The sequence below is a fragment of the Siniperca chuatsi genome, linkage group LG20, assembly GCF_020085105.1.
Source record: "Siniperca chuatsi isolate FFG_IHB_CAS linkage group LG20, ASM2008510v1, whole genome shotgun sequence".
NCBI lineage: Eukaryota > Metazoa > Chordata > Actinopteri > Centrarchiformes > Sinipercidae > Siniperca > Siniperca chuatsi.
This window is the reverse complement of record NC_058061.1, coordinates 1176784-1191889: the sequence shown is the minus strand read 5'-3', so window position 1 is coordinate 1191889 and position 15106 is coordinate 1176784. Positions and strand designations below refer to the sequence as shown.

The window sequence follows — 15106 nt, the reverse complement described above, 5'->3', positions numbered from 1 at the left end:
ACACAAACACATCCGGCCACGAAACAACACTCTCTTTCACAGGCAGGTCCGGGTTTCAGGAAACGGATCACAGGATCCGAGCTGAACTTCAAAACATCCAAACAAATCAGCTCACGTTCAGTCCTTCAGAACCAGAACCAGGTTTTTATCTCTGCTGGTTTCTCTCCCTCCGTGTGCACCTGTTGGTCCTGCCTCAGGTGTGATGCTGCGGACTCGGAGACGCACCGCTGCAGGCGGCAGCTGGCGCGGCAGAGGAGCGGCGCGGCGCGGGGCGGCGCGGCGCGCCTGATCCGCAGTGTGCTCACCTGAGTCACCTGGCCGCGCAGGCGACAGGGAGGGAGGCAGGGCTCGATGTGATTGGCTGCCTGGGTTGAGAATAACAGCAGAGACCCCCCACACACACACACACACCCCCGGGTTTAAAACCACCCCACTGGCCCCCAGTCCGCCTCCTGACCTCCTGTTTCCATGGTGACCAGGCCCCCTGTCGGACTTACAGAAACCACTGAGTAACATGAAATGTTCTGAGTTTGTGTAACTTTATTATGGTCTGTCACGTGACCACACCCCGGCTGTTGTCAGGACAACCGATGGATTTCACATCACACCAACTCTTAAGTTTTAAAATGTCGACACTTCCTGCCTGACGTTTCAAATTAAAAGCCAGCCAGGAGCCAGCAGGGTCCAGGTCCGGGAGCTGCTGTAGGTTGCAGCATTTTATCTCCCGTCAGCTCCAAACGGCCGAGCCCACGACAGGCGGATGATGTTTACGTAGGAAGGAAGCGGGCAGCTGGTTTGTTTTGTTGCAGGAAGGTTTTAGTTTCACTTTCTTTACACACAACAAACACGCACAGAAAAGCGACTTAAACAACAACAACGTTTATTTCTCGTACACATCGGAGAGAGACACGCTTCAGGTCACGGCGGCTGACTCGTGCATCCACTTCCTGCTGCGCGTGTTAGAAGTAGCTCTGCAGCGGTTCTCCCAGGATGTTCTCCATCTCCTGCACCACCTTCTGGACCTGCTGCTCCACCTCCTCGCACTCATCTGAAACACACACACACACACACACACACACACACACTCGTCAGCTGCACGCAGAGAAACAGGTGGAGCTTCTTCCTGTTTCTCAGAAGCCTCGCTTCTGCTTCCTGTCTGATCAACGGGAACTGCGTTCTGCTGACGGAGATTTTAATCTTGATTTTATCACATTTTGACTCATCAAACATGTTTCCACACAGACGAAGCTCCCGCCCGCCCGCCCGCACCTGAAGGCTTTCCACGAAACGCTCAGAAACAGCAGCGTCGGAAAAACCTTCGCCGCCGCACGTCGCCGTGACCTCGGAGTCTGTGTTGGTGGTTGCGAACTACTTTACTACTTTGTCTTTTTCCTGCGACACTTAAAAGGGCCTAACACGCGACTTTCAGCAAACCCGCGTTCATACCGACGCCTTCGGCCGCCACGCGAACTGCAGTCCGCGTCCCGTCGCTCGCTCGCATCGGCCAGAAGTGGCAAACACGAGACCGGACGCTGGAAAATACCTTCGTCATATTTAGAACAACAGTTAGTATCTGTAATGAAATTAACGCCCGCCGGGGAAGGTTTCCTTTTCTAATTGTTACGGAAACGTGAGACGACTGAACCGTCTGCTTTTTTACTTGGTTTTCATGTCGTATAACGCTGCCGTCAGGACACTTCGGCATGTGAAGCTGAACTATATATGTTTTTAAAGAAAGCTTTATGCAATTTGAAGTTGACGTTATAGGTTTTCCTCACAGTAAACATGTAAATCAGAGCAGCCGAACCAGCAGTCAGCAGCTCCTGTCTGCAGTGGACCCGTGGACGGACAGACAGCTGTCTCTGGATCACTGTGAGACTGAAGGGAACTTAGAAACAGCAGGATTCTCAGGCAGGTTCTGCAGCCGCTTTCTTCTCTGGCGTCTCAGTGGACGTCCATCTAACGGGCCGTTAGATCCGTGTACAGCGCTCACGATGCGATATAACAAATGTGAGTTTGCACACTGGACGCGATTTACCAACGAGGAAGAAGACGTCGCATGTTGTTGAACCAGGTTCAGCTCTCGCCACATTATGTGTGTGTGTGTGTGTGTGTCCGTCCTCACCCTCCATGAGTTCAGCCAGGAAGGGGATGGTCTCCGGCAGCAGCACCACGTAGTTCTCCTTTAGTTTGGACGCCAGCTCCATCAACATCAGCAGAGAGGAGAAACGCACCTGGGGGAGGAGGGGGAATCTTATTTCCTTATAATAATAATAATAATAATAATAACTATACAGCACTTTTCAAAAACAAAGTTCCAAAGTGCTTAAAACGTTTCATGACAGATGGCAAATAAAATCAGGCAATTAAAAGAACACAGCAATAAAATGAAATAAACTAAAAGAAACTCCCAACAATAAAGATAAATGCTTATAATAAAAAAGATTAGACATGTTGGCAATAAAAACGGAGTGCTGGAATTAAAGGCTTTTTTTGAAAAGATGCGTTTAGAGAAGTGATTTAAAAGAAGTCACTGATTCGAACAACGTCGGACGTCCAGCACTTAACTTTTGACAGACGGGAGAGAAGATGATTAAAACGGCCTTCATCGTAGGTTTTTTGTGTGTCATCTGCGTAACAACGGAACTGGATTTTGTTTAGTTGTTTAGTTATGATCCGTCCCAGTGGCAGCTTGTATATACAGAACAACAGGGGGCCGAGGACGGAGCCTTGGGGAACACCACAGGTCAGAGGGGCCACAGAAGAGGAGGCTTTACCCACGAGAAAGTCCTGTTTGATAAATAGGATCTGAACCATTTTAGAGCAGCGTCCCCAATGCCGTCCCACCTTTGTCACTTTGATGAGAGCAGATTCGGTGCTATGAACTGAAATGTGTCAAAAGTATCACAAGTATTCATAAAAGAAATCAACTCTTACGTAAACAGTCTTCTCTAAAACGTGTCTGCAGGGTCAAGGCTCGGTTTCTTAAGGCGGGAGGGAACACAGCCAGTGGACTGAGAGCGCTTTAACAAAATCGATAAAATAAAAGGAGTGGGACCAACACTTAAAAACCTCTGAGGAATCTGGCAGGCACAGACTCTGCAGGACTCGATGAGGGCTTTAATTTGGCCTTTGTGCCCTTTAGTGAAAGGGCCTGAGAGTCATTTAGCAGGGCAGAGGGGTTGCAGTGCGGAGAAGAAGGGGCACCGGAGGTTTATTTCATTTGTTTGCGGTTGTGAAGGATAAAAACTGCTCACAGATGTTCAGTTAGTTGGAAAGCAGGAGGGTTAATCACCGATTTTCTGGTTTTGAATGAAATACTGGGGTTACGACCTCAGAGAAACAGGAAGATGTGGCTTCTTTCACACTTTGATAAAAATAACTTTTTCCATTTACGCTCTGCATTTCCTCTTTACGTCTCCGGTGCTGTTAGTAATCCGAGGCGTGCTGTGAGTTGTGCGGCTTCGTGTAGTGTTGAAATTGTTTAGTAATTGTTCTCACAGTGATAAGTGAACGTGCCGAAGGCGGCAGCCAGGTGCGTGCATGCGCAGGTGTTCTCACCTTGGAGTCGCTGTGTCGGGTCTTGAGGAGGATCTGGTAGTTGAGAGTTTTCCACTGAGTGTCGTCAGCCAGCGCCACAGAGAACTGACCCACGCAGGGAACCAGGTGTTGGGTCACCCTCTGCTGGTACACCTGGTCTCCGCCCAGTGTGTTCTCCAGCTGCACACACAGGAAGGAACGCAAAGAAAGAAAAATGAGTCAGTTTACAGACAATTCATCGTCATTTAGCAAGAACAGAAGCAGTGACTCAATTTATAAGAAGGGCAGGAGAAGTCTGGTTCAGTATTGTAGTGATGAGAGGACATAATGTAAACTGGGCCTGTTTTATTTCTTCAAGATGCTTTTGCAACATGTAAAAAAAGAGAAGTAAAAGTGAGAAAGTGCAGGTTAGAAACCTCATGTTGAAACTTTTTGAACTGGGTGAGAACTCTGGGGCCTGAAAACAAGGCAAGTTTCTTTATTATCATTTCAAAGTGCTTTATATAAAGAATAAAAGAGCCATAAATACAGGATAGGAGAGATGATTCATGAGGAGTCTTTCAGGCTCAGTCAAAGTGCAGAGCATGTTGGTCACATGGTAAAAGACAGTCAGATGTATTTTGGTCCGAAGCCACAGAGATTTATAGACCGGCAGCAGCTCTCTGACACACTGAAGCCAGTAAACAGAGCTGAGAACCGCCGCGATGCGTTCACTTGCTCTTTGTTTGGACTCCAGCAGCAGCTGAATGAGCTGAAGTTGCCTGAGAGACCTGAGAAAAGACCATCACAGGGAGAGCGAGTCCTGCCTGGACACGGACGCTCTGATCCCTGCTTTGTTTTTAGGAATGCGGACTTTGTCTGTGATTTGAATGTTAATGTTTAAATTCAAGGTTTCCGACATGGTTTTTGGTTCTTCTGAGCAAAACAGAATTATCTCAGCTTTGTCCGCATTTAACACGTCGAGCAACTCACCAAATATTAAACACATTGTTACTGAGACTCTACAGACCTTTTTCACTTTGACATGTCAAAGCAGGAAAAGATCAGACGTCATTAATAACATCGATGAAGGCTGAATTCCATTTAGCTGAAGCCCTTCCAGTGTTTGGTATTGTACTCGCTGTCTCACTGGAGAGGCTTCCTGGGACGCGTGAGCGTTTCCTGCTACGATGAGTCCGAACGTCTGCGGAACTGACTGAAGTCGCAGAGGCAGAGGCCTGTCATCGTATCCTGTCTAAAGCCTGGCGGGTTGTTCCCACATCAGCTACGAAAAGAAGACGACACCGGCAGCGTAGTCAAGCCCGTAATTCATGCAAGGCATCATGGGAGGAGGAATGAGGTATATGATATGGTTTTGACGGTGCAGACAGACAGATCGTGATAGCTCGATTAAAAGGACATCAGATTGCTTTATTGCTTTATGCTCAGGGTGTGATAAAACTGCAGAGGACACAGTGCACATTTTAACTGTCCTGTGGCGGGTTTTTTGTTTTGGGCGGGTCGAGGTCCAACGGTCACGGTTCACCACCGGTCCTGTCTGCAATCAGTACGCAGGAGGGAACCGAAAGAGCATCTGACTCTCAGACAGGCAGAAGGGAAACGAAAACAAGTGATTCAGTCTCGTTAGATACACTAAAATATTCATTTGGATTAATAAGTAAATACCAAAATGGCCACCACTAGCTAAAGGCTGAAGGATCCGGACGTCAGCACAGAAGAAGTTGGCAGCTCTTTCACTCTGGTGCAACATTAAAGAAAGCTGCTTGTATCACCACACAATATTTAATCAAACTAAAGGCACTAAGCACAGTGTGTGTGTGTGTGTGTGTGTGTGTGTGTGTGTGTGTGTGCGCGTGCGTTTGTGTGCTCAGCGTGCACGAGCGTGTCGCAGACAAAGAAAAGCTCATGAAGCGGCGTTTTGAAGTTTCCTCTCTGTGTGTGTTCAAGGTGTGTGTGTGTGTGATCTGTGCAGGTGACGTTAGCATGCACAACGTTACTAACACCAACTTAGCGTGTGGCTGAGAACAATAAACCTCAGAAAAACCTGATCAATACATCAATCAATCAATCAATGGAACGTTACATTACCAGGGTTAAGCAGCGCTGTGCTTAGAGGTGAGAAAGCTGAGGAAAATAAGCTTTAAAATGAGCTGTATTAAGTGCAAACGTACCTTCACATGCGACATGCTTTTACACAGAAAATGGAGAAAGGGCAGCCCCACCAGCTGCGCAGCTAATTACAGTTCTTTTCTAAACGATTCCTCGCCGTATGAAGCCGGAGGGAAGAGTCATGTGACGGGCGCGTGCGCTCTCACCTGGTCGACCAGCGGGCTCATGAGCGCGTCGGCTCGCTCTTTACTGAGGAATCTCTGCGTGTCGTACAGGAAGATCTTGTAGAGACAGTCGAGGACGTGCTGCAGCAGCAGACTGCGCTTCTCTTCAGCTCGGCACGAGTCGAACAGCGGCTCGCCTGAACAGAGAGGACATCGTCAACAACCTGCAGCTTCTCATTCAACGGCCGTGACTCCGGACACGGCGAGTGTGTTGCTGCAGAAGATTCAGCTTCAGATCAAAAGTTAAAGACACAAGGAAAGCGTGCGAGTTCTGCTGGGGCCGCGCTCGCCGACCGGACGCGCCGGCCTTTTTACTTTGGATTTTCACTGAACTGAATTTTAAAAATGCTGAGCGTAAATCTGAAATCTGTGCTTTGAACTCCCTCACAGGAAAAAAGAAATGAAGTTAAATTAAATCAAGTAAAACAAAATATAATAAAATTACATTCAATTAAGTAATTTAAAGTTAAAACAAAAGAAAATAAAAGAAATATTAAAAGCAGAAGCAGAGGTCTCGCCTGTCTGGGAGCTGTTGGTCTGTCGCAGCAGGTCAGCGAACGGTTTCACCAGGTTTCCTGCGAACAGGACGAAGAGTCCTTTGAGCCGCTCGGCGATGCAGTCGGACAGCCGGTAGAAAGTCAGCAGGCGCTCTTTCCTGTCGGATTTACTCCAGTCGAACAGCTGCAGCAGAAACAACACTGGGTCACACCTACAGTCATCATCGAGCGTTGCGCCGTTTCCAGCCCCGCCCTCGGCCGGGCGTTCGCCGTTACCTTGAAGAAGAGCGGCCTGAACGTGACCTCAGACAGTTTCATCACCATGGCGAGCAGGCAGTCGATCGCACGGCCTTCGATCTCCGCCGTCGTCTCCAGGTCACCCTGAACGCAAGAAGTGAGCAGTTTGGAGTCAGTGCACCAACAAAGGCAGAGCAGAAGAAGAACGCGCGTCAGTCTGGATTTCAAAATGTTCAAAACACTCTGCTGTTAATGTTTTACAGGAAGCTCGGCGTGTGCAGGTGAGAAACACTGAACACGCGTACTGCACACGTCATTTTCTACATGTTCTGTATCTATTATTATCTTATTGTGAGTTTTATATTGATGCTTCCTGACCTGCAGCACTATGTTTATCGTAGCTGTGAACCTGAAGCGGATTCTGACGGAGAAACTGACCTGGCAGTGTTCGGCACGGAAGTCCAGGGCGGTGAGGAAGAAGGAGGTGAGCTCTGATTGGTGGACGTTGAGCTGGTCTTTCTCCATGTGACTGATGTGCTCCTTCAGGATGCTCATCAGCGCCCCCAGCTGGCCCTGCAGGGAAACACGCCGTCAGTCACAGCTCAGCTGATTACCGATCGACATCCTGTTTTCTCCGATTCACCGCTGAGATGCAGGTAAACAGGCGAGTCGACTGTTTCTGTCGCGCTTCGTCTCTTCTGTTTTTGCACTTTCACCTTTCTAATGTAACATCCAACCAATTTTAAGTGAAATTAAAACATCCTGTGGTTCATATTAACATCCCAAACGTGCACCGGCCGCTTCGCCCTCAGCTGATCGCAGTTTTTCCCCAGTTAACGTATTTCAGCGACCTCCTGGATGTTACCGCACGCGGAAACCAGCCAACAGGTTCAGGTTCGGACCACCTGAATTATTTTGTCCATCCCTTTGGAGGACGGCTCTAAATACTACAATACCCATGAGCCTCGGCCCCCCTGTTGCCATGGAGAGAAAGCCAGTAGGAGGCGCAAGTCAGAGCTAAATTTAAAATGCTTCGCTGTCGAATTCGTATACATGTCGCCATGGTTACTGAATTAATCTAAATCTAAAAGTAAATCGTTTTTGTGAAACAGTGAAAACTTTAGCTTCAGCTCGTCGTCAGCGGCACGCGTGACAGAATGTAAAGCTCTGTGATTGGATGTTTCTTGCAGAAATGCATCTTGGGAGTCGTAGTTGACTTCTCTCCTTCAGGTTTTATGTCCGCAGGCTTGTAGCTTTTTTTTTTTTTTTTTTTTTTTTTTTTTAAATCAAAGAACCAGATATTCTCTAACACGTTTTGTTCAGATGATTCAACCAGGAGAGTTCAAGCTCACACCGTCTACTTCCTGAACACCTCCTCTTACGTCACAACTCTTTTCACTCGCGCTGAGGAAACCTGCGCCGGTCTGACCCTCGCAGGAAGCGGTGAGGGACTTTAGAGGAGACACAGATGGATGTAAACGCTCGGGGACTTTTCTCCGGGCAGAAGGAAACCAGGTTAGAGACGCGTCGGCTCAAAGTGGAGCAAAACAAACCTGAGTCGTCCTGAATTGTACGACTTTGCACAGATTCTTACTGTGCAGAGATCAGAGAAAACCAGAGAGAAAATTAAAGTGAATTACATTTGTGCAAAAACACAGCAGTCAAACTGGGTCAAATTCATGCAAAAACAGCAACATGAAATCTGAACGCAGCTCGTCTGTCGTGGAACGAGACGTTAGTTCAGACCGACAGCGCGGCGCCTCGACCTTTCAGAGCGCGTCGCTCAGATTTCCCACCTTCGTTTTGACGACCATGTTGCTGTAGCACTTGGTGAGGCTGGGCAGTAGGACCCTGGGGGGCAGCTTGGTGGCGAGGGTGCTCCTGAGGGAGGCGAGGCGTAAGGACAGCTGGGCGGAGGAGGAAGACGAGGAGGAGGAGGTCTCTACCAGCCGAGTCAGGCGACACACCTGCAGGAACAGGAAGTGTGAACATGATGCTGCTGAACGGCTTCACACCGAGCGACCACATGAAAATATACAAAATAAGCAGAATGTTGTTGTTATTCAGTCTTTTTGGCACTTATTTGTCTTCGTGTCGAGAGTTAACGTGTAAGGCTAACGTCTAGCCTGCGTCCTCTGTTGGAGGTTGAAACCAGACGAAGAGTCCGCAGCTAGCAGCTGCACTTCACTGCACAGCGGTGCTTTGAGCTAAATGCTAACAAGCTCACAATGACAGTGATGCTTAGCGTGTTAGCGTACCAACATCGAAACAGTCAGATAACCGCCTTCCTCGCCAAATTTCCTGTTACAGTATTTGTGCTTCTCTCGTGTGTTAGTGTGTCGTGCTGATCACACACCTGTGAGGTGGTGTCCTGCAGGTACGGGCTGATGAAGTGCGGCAGCGTCTCCGTGACACGTTGGAGCGCGGTGACGGCGCTCAGCAGGTAGATCTCATTGGTCAGCAGCTCCTTCCTGTCTGTCAGCGTGTGCAGCACCGCCGGCATCAACCTGCAGGACAAAACAAACTGTCAGGGCGCCGCCAACCGCCCGACTGCCGACCAATCACATCACTGGAAACACACAGTCATCCAACAGACAGAACCGGAGGGACATTTTGTATTTATCAGAAGAATCCCGTTGATTTGATGCTGGAGATAGAAACGTTTTTTTACAACGCTTCACCAAACTAACAGCCGGATTTCTATTAAATTCAGCTGCGTATTCGTTTCTTTGATTCCTGAAAGCTTCTACCGTCTCGTTCCAGCAGTGCAGGTCGGGATAACGTGAGCACGAAATCTTTTTAGTTGAAAATAAAAAAAGTATACAACTTGTTTTTTATCAGACACAAAAATCCGCGCTGTCAGTCAGCGCAGTAAATATATACTTCGCTGCCGGTTTAAAATAGAACATTTTGGTGTTTTGGGCGTTCAGACACACAGACCTTGGTAACTGTGGGATGGCGAGGGCCTTGAGCGTGCTGACCACCTCGGCGATGCAGAGCAGAGCGCTGCCCGTCACGTTCTTCTCTTCCTCCGGCGAAGTGACCAGTTCCACCATTCGCAGCAGGACGGGCACGAACGCCTCCTGGTGGTCAGAGGCAAAGCTGCGACAGAGCAGCTTGAGGCTGTAGAGCGCCGTCTGCCGGTTGATGGCCTGCTCCGCCTCCTTCTCCTCCGTGACCTCACCGTGACCTTTACCCACAATGCTCAGCAGGTCGCCGGTCAGCTGTAGGAGCGCAGTGACCTGCGACAGAGAAGGAGCGTGACTCTACAAACCGGTTATGGAGAAAAGTTTAGAATAATCTGCTATGATTCAATCCAAATCTTAATTAGCATATCGATGTAAACTGAAGCAAAACAAAAAAAAAAAATACAATGATTTTTTTACTAAAAATTCAAAGGATAAATAATTTAAATCATGTAGAATATTAGCACTGCATAATGTTGTGATTTTATCGATTTTATCAACTTTATACGTTAAGTCATAATTTTTAAGTTATTAAACATAATAATGTAAGAATAAAATAACTAATAACATAATAATAACTAAGTTATGTAATTAATGTTATTTTCTAAAACTGATGCTTTGTTACGTTATTCAAGTGTTATGTAACGTTACATTATTAGTTATTTTATCATATTACGTTGTTATTTATTTATTGTTATTTATCTAGGTATTGTTATGTTACTTATTGTTATCACGCGCGTTCATTAACGTTAGATTGCTTGTTATTTTATAATAGATATATGATGTTACCTGTTGTTCCTCCCACTGCGTCCGGTGCTGCAGTTTGTTGTTCAGCAGCTCCATGGCTTTCCTCCGGACTGACGGCAGCTGATTTCCCATCAGCCCTCTCATCACCGTGATGAAGGTATCCGTGGGCAACAAGGAGTTCACCTGGGCAACAGACGGCAGCGATGAGAGTGTGTTTGTTGTGCTACTACGTACCGTGAAAGACAAAACTCCCCGAACCTTATCCAGAACATCGTAGGCTTTATTCAGCAGAACTCTCCAGAACTTGGCGGTGGGTTTGTCGGCGTTCTCCTCCACGCAGCGAGCCACGCTGTGGACGTAGCGCAGGATCTCCTCCAGCAGCCTGAAACACACGACATGCTCACCCGCTGCTTTATGCGAAAACCCAGCTTTGTTTCTTATTCGGCAAAACTCACGTCTGCTGCAGCCGCCGGAGAGACTCATCCTCGCCGTCACCGCCGTCCGCAACCTGAGACGGACGACCAAACGTCTCTTATTTAACGCGCTTTAGATACCAAACACTGTATTAACATCGCTGTATTGTCTGCACGGCTGTCATGGGTTTATTAACGAAATAGATATAAATACTGATGTTCTAACAGACCACAGAAAGGAAGCTTTCCTCCGTAAATTATCTCCGTCTCATCAAAGTTTCTTGAGAAAACAAAATAAACACAAAGTTTAAAGAATCTAAATTAAAGTTAAGGAACGAACACATTTCACCTGCTGATGAAGATCATGTGGTATAATCAAAAGCTCCTGAGCTACTAAACAGACCTCGTGGTGACAGTGTTCCAGATGAACTTCAGATCTTAAGCCTTTTAAACGAGTCTGGCTTAATTATACTGAAGAGCTTTTATTTTATTCTACTTTGCGTTTAAATGTGTTTTTCTGATTCACTTTAAATGTGAGACGAGTTTATTTGATTTATTAATTCCTTACGTAGTCTGTATTTAGTTTGGATTATAACGTCGCTGCTCTTTCGTTTCCTTCTTTTGTAAAACCAAACGAGGCGTCGCCCACCTTCCCGATGAAGCTGGCAGAGCCGAGCAGCTGAGCCACGAAGGAGACGGACAGGAACTTGAAGTGTCGCAGCTCTTTGCTGCTGTGAGCCTCCAGACTGAAGATCAGCTCCTCCACCTTCTCCTCCTCCTCCTCCTCCTCCTTCTTCTTCTTGGCTTCTCGCCGGCCGACGGAGCGCTTCACTGCAGCTGCAGAGGGCGGAGACATCAGAGTAAAATCTTTGTATATATATATATATATGTGTATTATTATATAGTATCTTGCAGTCTAAATTCTGCAGCAGATACTTGTGTTCAGTTTAAGTTCTTCTATTATAAAAGCATCGCAGGTTCCAGGAGACGTATAAGTGACGTCTTCAGAGATTCAGTTTATAATCATATCAAACTGAGAAAAGCAGCAAATCCTCACATTTAAGAAGCCGGGACCGGGTCGACATTTCAGCGGAAGAAATGAATTACACGGGATTTAAAAGCTGCTGCCAATTCAGTTTTTGTCGAGCGACTAATCAACAAACCGCTTCAGCACTGGAACGTGAAAAGTGGCTTTTACACGTTTCATTTTCTTCTTTAACTTGTGAGGATTTGTTTCCATTCCGGGTTTATAAAAGAATCACCCAGAACCCAACCTGAACCCGACTGACCACCGCACCGCTCGCTGGGCCGCCATCTTTACTTCTGATCTTCAAGCCAAACAAACATGATGGAAACGATCCGGCAAAGTAAGTCTGAGGCCGTTTCACATCTACCAGGCTTCATTTAAAAGGCCTCGCTGCCAGTGGAGTCAAGTCTTTCTTCTTCTTCTTCTCCTGTCAGGGGTCGCCACAGCGAATCATGTGCCTCCATCTAACCCTGTCCTCTGCGTCCTCTTCACTCACACCAGTTAGCTTCCTGTCCTCTCTCACTACATCCATAAACCTCCTCTCTGGTCTTCCTCTAGACCTCCTGCCTGGCAGCTCCAGCCTCAGCATCCTTCTACCAATATATTCACAGTCTCTCCTCTGAACACGTCCACACCACCTCGATCTGGCCTCTCTGACTTTATCTCCGAAACGTCTAACATGAGCTGTCCCTCTGATGTCCTCGTTCCTGATCCCGTCCGTCCTCGTCCCTCTGATGTCCTCGTTCCTGATCCCGTCCGTCCTCGTCCCTCCCAAAGAGAACCTCAGCATCTTAAGCTCTGCTACCTCCAGCTCTGCCTCTTGTCTTTTCTTCAGCGCCGCTGTCTCTAAGCTGTACAACATCGCTGGTCTCACCGCCGTCTCCAACACCTTTCCTTTCATTCCTGCTGAGACTCTTTTATCACACAACACACCTGACACTTTCCTCCACCCGCTCCAACCTGCTTGCACTCGCCTCTTCACCTCTTCTCCACAGTCTCCATCGCTCTGAACCGTTGACCCTAAGTACTTAAAGTCCTGCACCTTCTTCACCTCTGCTCCCTGTGACCTCACCGTCCCACCTGGGTCCCTCTCATTGACGCACCTGTATTCTGTCTTACTGCGGCTGAGCTTCATTCCTCTGTTTCCCAGAGCAGACCTCCATCTCTCTAGATTTTCCTCCACCTGCTCCCTGCTCTCGCTACAAATCACAACGTCAGGAGTCAAGTCTTTAAGCGAGTCTTTTACTTCGAGGCTACAGCGAGATCACGCGGAGGCAACGAGAACCGGGATCGGGCTTCTGATGCTGTTTACGCGTTTAGACTCGCGTCTCACCGTCGTCTCTGTCGTCGGGCAGCTGCAGGAGGAAGTTCAGGATGTGGACGAGGGACGCGAGCTGGTCGGTCACCTCGAACTGACAGCAGAGAGAAATCCAGAAGTCCACGTCTTTCTCCAGAGCTGCATCCTGCACACACACACACACACACACACACACACACACGATGCTGGCATCATGCTTTACTGCTGCTGTGACATCATTTACTTATATTCATTTCTTGGTTCATATAACGGGCTCGTTAATAAACGCTGCGGTAAGTGTGCCAGAGTTAAACCACCAGGCTGGTTTCCACCTGCGGACAGAGTCACACAAAGACACACAGGATTCATATTTATTGAGTTTCTAATCACGCAGAGTAATAATAAAGAGAGAAGAGGAGTAAGACAGTGATACAGTCGGACTCCTCCTCTAAACTTGAGTCTTAAACGTGATGCGAACCGGAAACCGGGTTGAGCGGCGAGGAAGGAACAGACCGCCACTCGCAGCGATGCTCTGCTGTATGTAAAGTCACGTTAAAGAAGCCGGTCTCCACCTGTGAACACCTGACGATGTCAGACTGAACGGACAGGTGACGCTGCTCTCTGATGTTCGGCCAATCAGATCGACGGGTTTGGGCCTGACCTCTGATTCGGTGTATCAGTATAATAATATATAATATAATATTATAGAGAGGAGGAGCGCTGCTGTTTGGCCGCAGCGTGAAGGACAGTCGGGTTAAATATAATATTAAATATTCACATATGTTAACAGCTTTGAAATACACTGAATTGATTAAGAAAAACTTCCACAATGAGGTTGTGGGCGGAGGAGAAATCTGATCACTGCCCTGCTGCGTCCGTATGTGCGTTTAAACACGTTCTCCCACTCCCACAATGCCTTGCTGTCATTTCAGAATCACAGAGACGCCTTGCCTTCTCGCTGGCGGAGCCGGCGGTCTGCGTGGTGTGCAGCTCGAACAGGAGGAGCAGCAGGACCCAGAGGAAGCGGGCGGGGCCCAGCGTGGTCACCAGCTGGGCCAGGACGGGCAGCCGCCGGTGATCGGGCACGTGAGGCAGCGCGTCGGCGAACACGTGCAAGATCCTCGTCACCACGGCGACCACGTGAGCCGAAGAGCTGCCGTCGGAGAGCTGGTGCGCCTGAAGAGAGGAAGTCACATTTCATTATTCCCTTTTCTTTATACTGTCAACATTTAAACTTGTGCAGTCGATATTCTGCACGTTCCATCCTCTTCATCTGAAACAGATACACTTTATAACAAACCTGGTTCTGATTATCATCGTTACCGATACAATCGATGGACAAAAGTATGAAAATAACTCGAAAATAAGACCCAAGTTGTAATAAACGGGAATAATCCAGCACACTGTTCAAACTATGTTGGGTGTTGCCACAAAGTACTGACAAATGTATACACTTCTCTGTCTGAGGACTTCCTCTCCACCTGAGTGTTTGGGGTCAGGGTGGAGTCTCAGCGGGTGGAGCAGGTTAAGACGCCCTCTCACCTTGATCAGAGCAGGTATGACCATCTGAACCGTCTTGTCGATGACCCTGAAGCTGTAGGCGTCGTCCAGGCGCATGATGTTGGCTCCCATGAAGGTGAAGATGGGCATGATGTTGTGCAGGACTTTTTCCTGGAGGACGAGGAGGAGACGCGGGTCAGGTCGGCGTGGTGGAGGACACGCGGAGTCATACAGACTGCTGCGTGCGGCCTCAAACAAACAAACTGAATTATTTTGTTCGTTTGCTGTCTGAGTTATTCACAGCGGCCTAAAACCCTCTCAGCTCCTTATCTCTTCTCTCTCGCTTCGCCTACAGAACGGTCAAATGAAACATCGTTTCTCCGGGACAAACCAAACCAAACCATTTACTCGTGTGCTTTGTTTCGTTCTGGTGTTTTTAATGTCACTCACGGGGAAGATGGCGGCCGCGGCGCCCAGCAGCAGCAGAGCGTGGTGGTGAGTCTGCGGCATGTCGGACGCTCGGATGCACTGAACCACCAGCTCCACGCT

General features: G+C 48.0%; 2 protein-coding genes across 4 annotated transcripts in view; one reads left to right on the top strand and one right to left on the bottom strand.

The window, feature by feature from the left end:
• The window catches only part of LOC122867428 (microfibril-associated glycoprotein 4-like), a 439962-nt gene that overhangs the window by 23087 nt on the left and 401769 nt on the right, over positions 1-15106 (top strand). The window lies entirely within an intron of this gene.
• heatr1 (HEAT repeat containing 1) overlaps positions 864-15106 on the bottom strand; it is a 30833-nt gene continuing 16590 nt past the window's right edge. For all 3 annotated transcript variants that reach the window (XM_044178158.1, XM_044178159.1, XM_044178157.1), the window contains 18 exons: positions 15008-15106; positions 14600-14728; positions 14009-14233; positions 13094-13223; positions 11383-11570; positions 10776-10828; positions 10579-10702; positions 10363-10503; positions 9548-9849; positions 8964-9114; positions 8404-8574; positions 7046-7180; positions 6647-6751; positions 6392-6554; positions 5856-6010; positions 3562-3720; positions 2126-2234; positions 864-1048 (listed from right to left, as the gene is read on the bottom strand). The exon at positions 15008-15106 is cut by the window's right edge and continues 23 nt beyond it. In XM_044178158.1, coding sequence (XP_044034093.1) covers positions 960-1048; positions 2126-2234; positions 3562-3720; positions 5856-6010; positions 6392-6554; positions 6647-6751; positions 7046-7180; positions 8404-8574; positions 8964-9114; positions 9548-9849; positions 10363-10503; positions 10579-10702; positions 10776-10828; positions 11383-11570; positions 13094-13223; positions 14009-14233; positions 14600-14728; positions 15008-15106 — 2628 coding nt within the window. In that variant the 3' untranslated portion in view covers positions 864-959. The remainder of the gene's footprint in view (positions 1049-2125; positions 2235-3561; positions 3721-5855; positions 6011-6391; positions 6555-6646; positions 6752-7045; positions 7181-8403; positions 8575-8963; positions 9115-9547; positions 9850-10362; positions 10504-10578; positions 10703-10775; positions 10829-11382; positions 11571-13093; positions 13224-14008; positions 14234-14599; positions 14729-15007) is intronic.